Source organism: Cyrtonyx montezumae, unplaced genomic scaffold (genome assembly GCF_038088225.1).
Source record: "Cyrtonyx montezumae isolate F1298 unplaced genomic scaffold, pur_monq_1.0 scaffold_17, whole genome shotgun sequence".
NCBI lineage: Eukaryota > Metazoa > Chordata > Aves > Galliformes > Odontophoridae > Cyrtonyx > Cyrtonyx montezumae.
In genome coordinates, this window is record NW_027071903.1 from 33,574,873 (window position 1) to 33,584,269 (window position 9,397).

Genomic DNA, 9,397 nt, shown 5'->3' on the forward strand with positions numbered 1-9,397 from the left:
ACGCGGCGCGGAACGGCGCGGCCCCAACGCGAGGAGCAGCGCCATGTCGGCAGCTCAGCGGCCACGGAGCGGCGGCTGCGCGGAGCTACGAGCCGGTGGGGACGGCGTCTTCCTCCATCTCCTCCTCGGCGTCCTCGGCCGAGCCTGCAAGAGAGCAGAACGCAGCCCGATGAGCGCGCGCGCGGTGATCTCGGTGCTCTGCTGCTGCACGCGGGGCTCAGGTCCGGCTGTGAACGCTCTGACTGCCAGACAACTCGACGCAGCCCGAGGGAGGCGGTCCTCAGCTTTAACAATAACATCGCATCAATCTCATGCAGTTCTTTCAGCTTCCTCCCAGCCTAACCTCCTTGCTGAGATCACAGAGTGGACCAGGAAACGATTAAAGGGAGGAGATTCTGTTCGGAAAACAAAAGCAAAAGCACTGACCTGGTTTTCGTTCTCTGCCGGGGATCTGGCCAGCCTGCAGCAAGCCCTTCAGCCTTTCCACTTCAGCTAAAGTCGAGGCGTTTGCTATGGCAGTCTGAAAAACAGACAAAGGAGCACAGTGAATCTTCACGTGCAGTACAGCAATCCATTCAGAATAAACATAAGTTGTTTTTGTCTTCAGTTAAGTGAAACTAAGCTTTTAGACTCTAGAAGGTTCTCCAAATGAGAAAGCACAATCTTGTCTCCCCTCAGTTACACAAGCTGATCTGTGCTGGGTGAACTCTAGGCTCAAAATGAAGTGCTAGTTAAGTTTTTCCCACGTCACAGCAGAAGAAAAGTTACAGATAAAGCACCCAGAGCAGTCAGGATGTGCTGTTCTGTTCATCTGCAGTCAGCTGTTGCCAGGAAGAAGGAAACATTTGTTCAGTTTCGATTCACTATTTTTCTCTTCCACTTTTATCTGTGTGCTGTTGTGGCACGCTCACCTTTATTGCCTCAACATCACCCGGGGAGGGCCCAGCTTTCTTTTTGTCTGTTGGAAGACCAGCACCTGGATTGAAGCTTCAAAGGGAAAAGCAAAGAGGTATCGTTAAGCTCTGGGAGGAGCACGTGCTTCTCTTACTTCCAAACCAGGTTTGGAAGCATTTCATTCAATCAAGTGTAGTATCTTATCTTTGTTAACAAACTGATACAGTGATGAACTGCCTCCTTCAGAAACACCAGCAACTTGTCCTCTCTGTCCCAATCCCCCCTCCCATCTTCTCAGCTGCTCAGAACGAGGCAGACTGTAACTTTATGAATTAAGCAGCTGACCAGAGCTATTTGATTTGGATGTTGTTGAACACGCAGGTGGTTTGTTACCATTATAAAAAGCAGAGTGGATAAATAAGGAGCAAATTAAATTGGATTTCCTTTTCTTACGTGTCTAATATGACACTGACAGCCTATGCACAAGCCTACGTAAAAGGAATGTTGTTTCTTTTGAGTTACCTGCTGCTGCTTGAAGAAAAACACGAGTTTGTTGTCTCTGAAAATCGAAGTTACAGACTAAGCAGCTGCAAAGAATTTCCTGAAATAGTGACCAGCTTCACAGACCTGCAGCCTTCTTCTGCAGCAACACATGGCCAATTGTTTGCTATGTCCTTAGTTCACTGATCTAGCTGCTGTAAAGCTACCACAGACCTGAACCATTTCCACTCACAAACCATCTGTTATAGTTGTAAATGCTAACTACATTTGAGATGTTTTTGTTACTTAACTAGGAATTTGGAAATGCTGTTGCCATTCACAATCTGAATTTATCAGAATTCAGCTTGGTGAAAATTAAACAAAAACATACAAAGACCATTTAAGAATTAAACTAAAGAAGCATGTATTTGTAATAGCTTAACTAAATGTTTTCATTTGCATTCATCCCTTTAGTTACAACAGGTTCTACTGTTCACAGTCCCTGGAAGAACAGAAGATTTTTCAGTTACCAACCACAAAGAGAGCAAAAATAAGCAAACAATGGCCACCTCTCTGCAGTAAAGTAACAAAGAGAAAAAAAAAAAACAACCCATGTTTCTTGCTTACTAATAAAAACCAATCCACACTGACCAAACATATCTATGATAAGTATTTCTGAAATGTGTTCACCACCATCCAAAAAAATTGGGATGCCTGTACAAGGCAGTTCTGGCTGACAAAGTTAAGGCATCCAGCCAAGAACTGCTGTCTCAGTTCAGTGCATAATGCTGCACACAAAGAAAGTGGTGTTTCTGAAGGAGAATGCCAGTGTAAGTTTTTGTTTCATCTTACGTTTTTGATCTCCTGGCAATATCCTTTGCAAGCTGTGCACCCCGTTTGCCCTTGAACATTTTCTCTGCCTCCTGTCGCTCCTACAGCGATACCACACACACAAAGTTAATTTAAGAACATAGCATTTTGCAAAGCTGCTCTCTTTGCAAAGGAAGATGCTTTGGCTCATCTTGGTACGAGGAGACCAGACGTAAAAACAAGCACAAAAACACTGTCCAAACACTCAGACACAAGGCATATCACTTCAGTGCTCTTAAAAGCAACAGCCCCATGCTCCTTCAGGGAAAGCAGAGGGCTCTGCTGGGGATCCTCATTCCTTTCTCTAGCTCGTCTTACTATCAAGAAAATCAGCCAGCCAGAAAAGAATCAGGTCAAACTAACAACAGCAGTAAAACATATTAAAAGTAATTAAGCAGACTAGATCCTAAACAGTGTGAAAGCATAGAAGAAAAGCACAAGTTTTAGGGCCTCACAGGAAACACAGTATCACTACAATTTACAACTGTGGCAAAAAAGCTTACTGTTTCCACTACAGTTTCAAGAACGTAAGGGGAGAAAAGGTCTTCATCTGGTGTTCAATCAGAAGATGGGAGACTTACTTTGAGTTTCACTTTCTGAAAATCCAGCACTCTGACTTGGGGAACTTTGTAGATAACATATAATCTGTAATGCTTCTTATTTGTTACTGGATTCCTTAAAATGCTACAAAGCAAATAAAGGTTATGAAGAGTTACTTAATATGAAATACATTAAATCTCACCTATATTTAAATATGTTAATATACCTAAAGTGCATAAATGTACCTCCTTCCATGATGGACAACAAATAGCACCACTAAATTAGCAGAGTGATGGTGTTCTTTGGTACTATGAAAACTACAGTGGAAGCGTGTGCCTAAAGTTTAATCCATTAAATAGATTCTACAGTAGATCATAAAGACCAAAGTAAGAAAAAAAAAAAAACAATTGGTTTTCTTTCCAAGATTACCTACCTCAGGTAAGTCAATGATTTAATACTTGATAATGGATCCAGTTCACCCTATATAATGGGAAGAACAGAGTAAGAATCTTAAATCCATTTCATGACAATCAAATATTTCAAAACAAAGTTCCTGAACTTCTGACTCTGAAAGAGTAGCTAAAACAGACCAACAGGAGCATTTGTACTGTGGCAAATGACTGCAGTAAGTCAACAGTGTTTCATCTAATGCCTATATGTATTTTAAAACAGCCAACTGACCTGAAGAGTTTTGATTTCCCATATGGAAAATACACGTTCCAAAAAAAGGAAAAAAAATAAAATAAAAATAAAAATAAATAGTAAGAAAGCAAGTTTCAGTTTTCACACGCAACTAAGAATCATAAATTCCAAGAAGACCTGCTAGCAATTAAATCTGGGTAAGTGCTACATAAAGGACTCAAATCTCTTTAACTTCTACACATAACATCAGCAACAAAACCAACAGAGGTGCACTAAGGCTCTTTGCTTATGAATTAATCAATTGAAAGGAAGAATTAAAGAAATGGTGTGTTTGTGTTTTCTACTTTTGAATAAGAGACCAAAAAACGTTTTAAGTGAATTTTCATATATTTAAAAAAATAAAACCAGACTGTTTATTCTCCAATTATCAGTCCAATATTAGACATAAAACATTTAATTTCAAAGTATCAAGGTCACTCTTGTGAATGCTCCTTACTGGTTCACAGACCAACTAGAATTACTACAGTCAGTTTAGCAGGAAGCCCACCAAGACTTTGACTTTGACTATTCCACTGCGTGCTGCAAATAACATTCATTAAAATACATACATGACTACCAAATTCACATATCACCCAGAAGAAAAAGACTAACTAGAAAGATGACAAAAACACAGAACTTAGAGCTGTTAAGATTTATTCAGCATCAATAACTTACCAATTCTGAAATGTTGTTGTTGGTAAGAACAAGCTCTGTGAGACCAGGCAGAGCTTGTTCAAGTCCTTCCCCAATCCGACTACATAACAAAAAAGAAATGGAAATTAACAATGATGAACATACACAGAGAAATATGAAAAGCACAGAGTCACTAAGGCTGAAAAGACCTCCAAGACCATTTAGTTCAACCCCAGCCCACCTCACCATGCCCACTAACCGTGTCCCCAAGTGCCACAGTTCTGGAACACCTCCAGGGACATTGATTCTGCCACTGCCCTGGGCAGCCTGTGCCAATATAGGGCATCTCCCTTAAGCACAGCCAAGTATGATGCTGACAGAAGTTTGGGTCAGTATCAGCTTTCTAACAAAGCTAGCATAAAACACTAGCTGCCACTGTAAGGGTGCAACACAGGAGCTACATTCATTCAGTTAGAATAGAACAGAAGCACTGAATTGCTCAGACTGGAAAAGACCTTCAAGATCACCAAGTCCAACTGCAACCAAACCATACTGCCCTACCTCTAACCACCCACCACTACATCACATCCCTGAACACCACATTCAGCTGTTTCTTAAACACATCCAGGGATGGTGACTCAACCAGCTCCCTGGGGAGCCTATTCCAGCACCTAACAACCCTTTCTGTAAATAATTTTTTCCTGGTATCCAACCTAAACCTCCCCTAGAGGAACTTGAGGCTATTTCCCCTCATCCTGTCACTGTCACCAGTGAGAAGAAACCAACCCCGCTCTCATCACAATCACTTTTCAGGTAATTGAAGGCAGCAATAAGGTCTCCCCTCAGCCTTCTCTTCCCCAGGTCTAACAGCTCCAGTTCCTTCAGTCAATCCTCATAGGGCATCCTATGAGGCCTTCAGGCTTTCCCAGGCCTTCCCCAGCCTTGATGCCCTCCTTTGGACCTACTCCAGCACCTCAGTGTCCTTTCTGTATCGCCCAAAACTGAACATAGTACTCAAGATGGGGCCTCACCAGTACTGAATACAGGGGGAGAATGACTTAGTCCTGCTCACCAGGTGCAGGTATCCTTGTCTGTGTGTCTCTATGGGGATGGGGAATGAACTCTAAAGACTCTAGACAAATTCCAGACAACCTCATTGTCCTGTCTGAAACGGGAAGACAGACCTGGGGCAGTTTTGTAATAAACAAAACCAGCTAATTGAAGGCTGAAGCAAATACTGACTGCTATTTCTTCCCCACAAAGCAAACATTTCTACACCTATCCAGTACTGAAAGATGCAGGCACACTTCTCTTCCCAAAAGCATTCTCCTCAGTCCCAGGTCCCATCGGATCAAAACACAACCACTTACCAAATCCTGTTGTTATTCATCAGAAGAGTTTTCAGCCTTCTCAACAGAGGGAACCCATCCAGTTTCCGGATCTCGTTATCCGAGAAATCAATCGCATCAAACTGATCCAGCGTGGCCCCTAAGTTCTCAATGACGGGGATTTTATACCCTGAAACGCAAGGCGGGAATCAGACAGCGCCCACAGGTCAAGGAAACAAAGCGCGAGGTGGAATGCCGCCTTGGGGGCATATCTGAGTGAAAAGAGCCACAACTACCGCAGAACGGCTCCCCCAGCCCGGCGGGGCACCGCTCCCGGTGCAGGCCCCGCGCCTTCCCCAGCGCAACCCCCCTCCCCACACAGGCCCGCTCCCGGAGCAGGCCGCGGTCCCCCCCCCTCAGGACCCAGACGCGACTCCCCGCCGGCAAACCCCTCGCACCCCGCAGGTCGAGCTCGCGGTCTCGGACGGCGTTGGTGTACTGAGCCGCCTGCTCGATCAGCTCCGCCGTCAGCTTCACCATCCCGCCGAGCCCGCCAGGCCGCGCCGCGCCTCCAGCACGCCGTGCAGCCGCTCAGACAGCCGAGCGCCGCCGAGAACGGCCGATCTCTGCCGAGCGCCGCCGAGAACGGCCGATCTCTGCCGAGCGCCGCCGAGAACGGCCGATCTCTGCCGAGCAGCCGAACGCCGAGTACGGCCGAACTCTGCCGAGCCCCGCCAGGCCGCGCAGCCGAGCGCCGATCACAGCGCAGTCCTCTGCTCCGTTCAGCTCCTCCTCCGCAAAATGGCGGGCGCAGGGGGGTGGGTTTCCTGGACGTCCCGAGTTGGAAGGGACCCTCACGGATCACAGAACCAAAGAATCACAGCGTGGTTGGGTTGGGAAGGACCTCGCACCCCCAGCTCCGGCTCCTCTGGGCCCATGCGCGGCCTCGGACTCCGCAGGGACGGGCACCCGCAGCTGTAGGGCCTCAGCACCGCCTGAGAGAAGGATTTCTGTCTCACCTCTCTAACTTAAATCTTCCCTTTAGGTGCTGGAAGGCCGCAGTGCTGTTTCCCCGGAGCCTCATGCGTGCTGAGCACCCCCATAGAGGCGTATCGTAGGAGAGGTGCCCCAGCCTGCGGATGTCTTCGTGGTCTCCCTTGGGCCAGCTCTGCATGCCTGAGGTCACCGGGATGTGCCACGGACCCTTCAGGGCACGAGGTCTTTTCCAGAGGGAGCACGTTTTCCTTATACTCGTTCAGCCTCTCCCTGTGACCACAGCTGCAGCGCTTCGGCTGCTTCGTCAGCAGAGGGAACTGATGTCCTGTGAGCACCACTGCTTGTGGCCAGCACAGCTCCAAGCACTTCGAGCCACCTCTCTGCACCCAGGCCGCCCCCTTACTTGCTTTATGGATTTGATAAGCTGAGGAAGACCCGGGTGTAGTTGCTGGGGATGGCTCTGGCTGCAGCTGCACTTCAGTAGGAACCAAACCAGCCGGCCCACAGCTGGCACGCTGCAGCACACCAATTTGGGCTTTGTGGGTGTAAGAGCACAGCTGACGTTAACTGAAGGTGACATGGGAAGGGAAGTGGTTGGCCACCCCCAGGTCCCTGTGTCCTCCTGAGTGTCACCGAGCCACCACCTTTGTGACCCCTAGGAGAGCACTTCTCCAGCCCTCCAGGCTGTCTCCATGATATGACACAGAATGATTTCTGCACTGTTGCTGTCTAGGGAAGGGATTTCTCATGAGCTGTGACATTTCTGCAAACCTAGAGGATGTGACAGTAGTTAAAATGCTGCAGTCACGTTTGACACAGCACAGTGCTTCTGGGAGCAATGAAAGCATTGCCCTGCTTGTTCCCCTGGATCCATTCTGGCCAGAGTCAGCTCCTATGATCTGCTTCAGAAACAGCTTCGCCACTACCTGTCACCATGGGTGACACAGGAAAACACAGTCAGGTTTTCACAAGTTAGGAAGTTAGGAGAGTGGAGAGAGAGGCTGATGTCATCAAGAGAAGTGAAGAATTAGCAGCATGGTTTGACTTCAATCAGTGTAATGGTAAAGACAACACCATCTTCAGCCAAGTCAGGCAGGCATTGAAAAGGGATGCTTCAGCCCTCTGGAAAGCAAACAAAACGTGGACCTTTCTCCTTTAGCACAGAACAGCTGTATTCCTCAGCTCTGAGGCTGTAACAGGATTGTAACCGGGAGCAGCCATTCATTGTTTCAGATGCTGTACACGAGCTCTTAAAAGCCCTTCCTTTGTACTGGAAAGTCAAAGAGATGATTTCTAAGATGTGTTTCCCACTTGTCAGCCGCTAGGCAGCAGATGGCTGTGGATGCAGCCTCACAGCAAACAGCAAGTGGGGCTTCAGGCTGCCCTAAGAAGATTTTCCAGAAAACAGATATTATAGTTCAGTCGTTGGTGCCAAGAGACAATAGAGAAATGTGCTTTAATAAATTGCCTGAGTATTCGTTTATCTGGGAGAGACAGACACTTTGATCCTCTGCACATACCAGTGGCAGAGAGACTTTAATAGCTCCGAGCAAGCATTGCAATAGCTTAGATAAATAATCTGAATGTTATTACTTTCCAGGAATGATTTCTGAGGGAGCTGGAGCCCTGGGAAACACTGGGAGCTGATGTTGTTGCATGAACACAACTGTAGAATTCGTTTCTCTTTCCCTGCAGGCTGAAGGGCAGCAGAAAGCTGAGACTGCTGGGGATTGGTCATCTTCGGTTGCATTGCCTCACCCAGGCTGGATTTTCATATTTTAAGTTGTGCCAAGGATGTAAGGGTAAACATTTTTTCCTTTCTGTTTTCTTTTCCAGCGTTTCAGTGCATCTAAATATACCACGGAGCAGCACTACAGGCAGAGCTGCGTGCCAGGGAACTGCAAGTCAGAGCTGATGCAGTGCTCCCGGTTGGGACTGGGACACAGCAACAGAAGTGGTAGTTTGTTATTTTATGACCAAAGTGGCAGAAGCCAGAAGCGTTTCACCCCACTTCTGACCTCTTGTTTGGCCCGAGACCAAAAGGGGGATCCCAGAGCAGCAGAAGGATTCAGCGTGTGATAAATCATCTGGCTCACTCCTGTTTATCCTCTGATAAATGCACAGAGCTGTGAGATGCACGAGCCCACAGCAGCTTAGCTCTGAGGAAGCACCTCCTCTCAGCTTGGACTCTGGGATCCTTGTGAATCCCTTCCAATCTGTGGTATTTTATGAGCCCCTCGTGGGAGGGCTCGGTTCTTTTTCATACCTCAAAAGCTCAGTACCAGATACCCAGGCACTACCCCGGGCACTTGGCCCATGGTTAATCGCTGCCAAACAAACACAATAACAGGCTCCAGAGCTCCCACTGCTCACAGCCAAGGAGGGGAAGGTGTGAGCTGTGGTGAGGGCAGCAGGATGCTGTGTATGGGTGGGAAGGGCAGTGAGCCCCTGACCAGCACAGCTGGAGGAGAGCCCACCTGTAGCTGAGTGCCCCCCAGACGCCAGCCAGAAGGGCTTGGGTGCACCAAAGCTCAGAGCCCAGCCTGGCTCAGGGTTCAGGAGAGCAAAAGGTCTGAAAGCAAAAGGTCTTTCCAAGAATCAATGTGACCTTTTTGCATGTGCAGCAGCTGCTCGGGAGCCATTTCTCCTGCAGGTACTGGGCTGATCAGGGGGATCTGATCCAGCAAACCAACAGGACACACTGCCCTACCACCCCAAGCTGCGTCCGGACAGGACGGCAGCTGCACAGCTCTGCAAAAAGCACAGATCCATCGCTCAGGGGAGATCAATAGTTTATTAACTTAAAGGTCAGTTCACCCAAGGCTCTCAGGCGAGGCTCTCCCCTCGTCGCCCCGCAGAGGCAAGCCTGGGCAGGGCACGGCGTGGCAATGGGAACAAGCAGGGATCAGCCCGGCTCCAACAGGAACCGGCGTCGATTCGCACCGTGAGTTTCATCGGCAGAAGGTTTAACTCAT

General features: G+C 47.8%; 1 protein-coding gene across 1 annotated transcript; it reads right to left on the bottom strand.

Annotated features, from left to right (window-relative positions):
• Window positions 1–73: 73 nt before the first annotated feature.
• Window positions 74–6,033, bottom strand: SNRPA1 (small nuclear ribonucleoprotein polypeptide A'). Its single transcript, XM_065734052.1, has 9 exons — window positions 5,885–6,033; window positions 5,469–5,616; window positions 4,141–4,219; window positions 3,218–3,264; window positions 2,826–2,928; window positions 2,227–2,306; window positions 912–987; window positions 427–520; window positions 74–144 (listed from the first exon to the last, which is right to left on the bottom strand). Exons 1-9 carry the CDS (start codon window positions 5,964–5,966, stop codon window positions 86–88), a joined length of 768 nt encoding a protein of 255 aa, XP_065590124.1. The 5' UTR covers window positions 5,967–6,033; the 3' UTR covers window positions 74–85.
• Window positions 6,034–9,397: the final 3,364 nt, after the last annotated feature.

Bases quoted from the DNA above. Each gene is read 5' to 3' on its own strand.
- SNRPA1 (XM_065734052.1), bottom strand. From the start codon at position 5,966: ATGGTGAAGCTGACGGCGGAGCTGATCGAGCAGGCGGCTCAGTACACC. The intron at 988-2,226 runs GTAAGATGAAAC...TTCCCTTTGAAG, and splicing joins ATTGCCAGGAGATCAAAAAC to CTTCAATCCAGGTGCTGGTC. The intron at 521-911 runs GTGAGCGTGCCA...TCTGTTTTTCAG, and splicing joins GTGATGTTGAGGCAATAAAG to ACTGCCATAGCAAACGCCTC.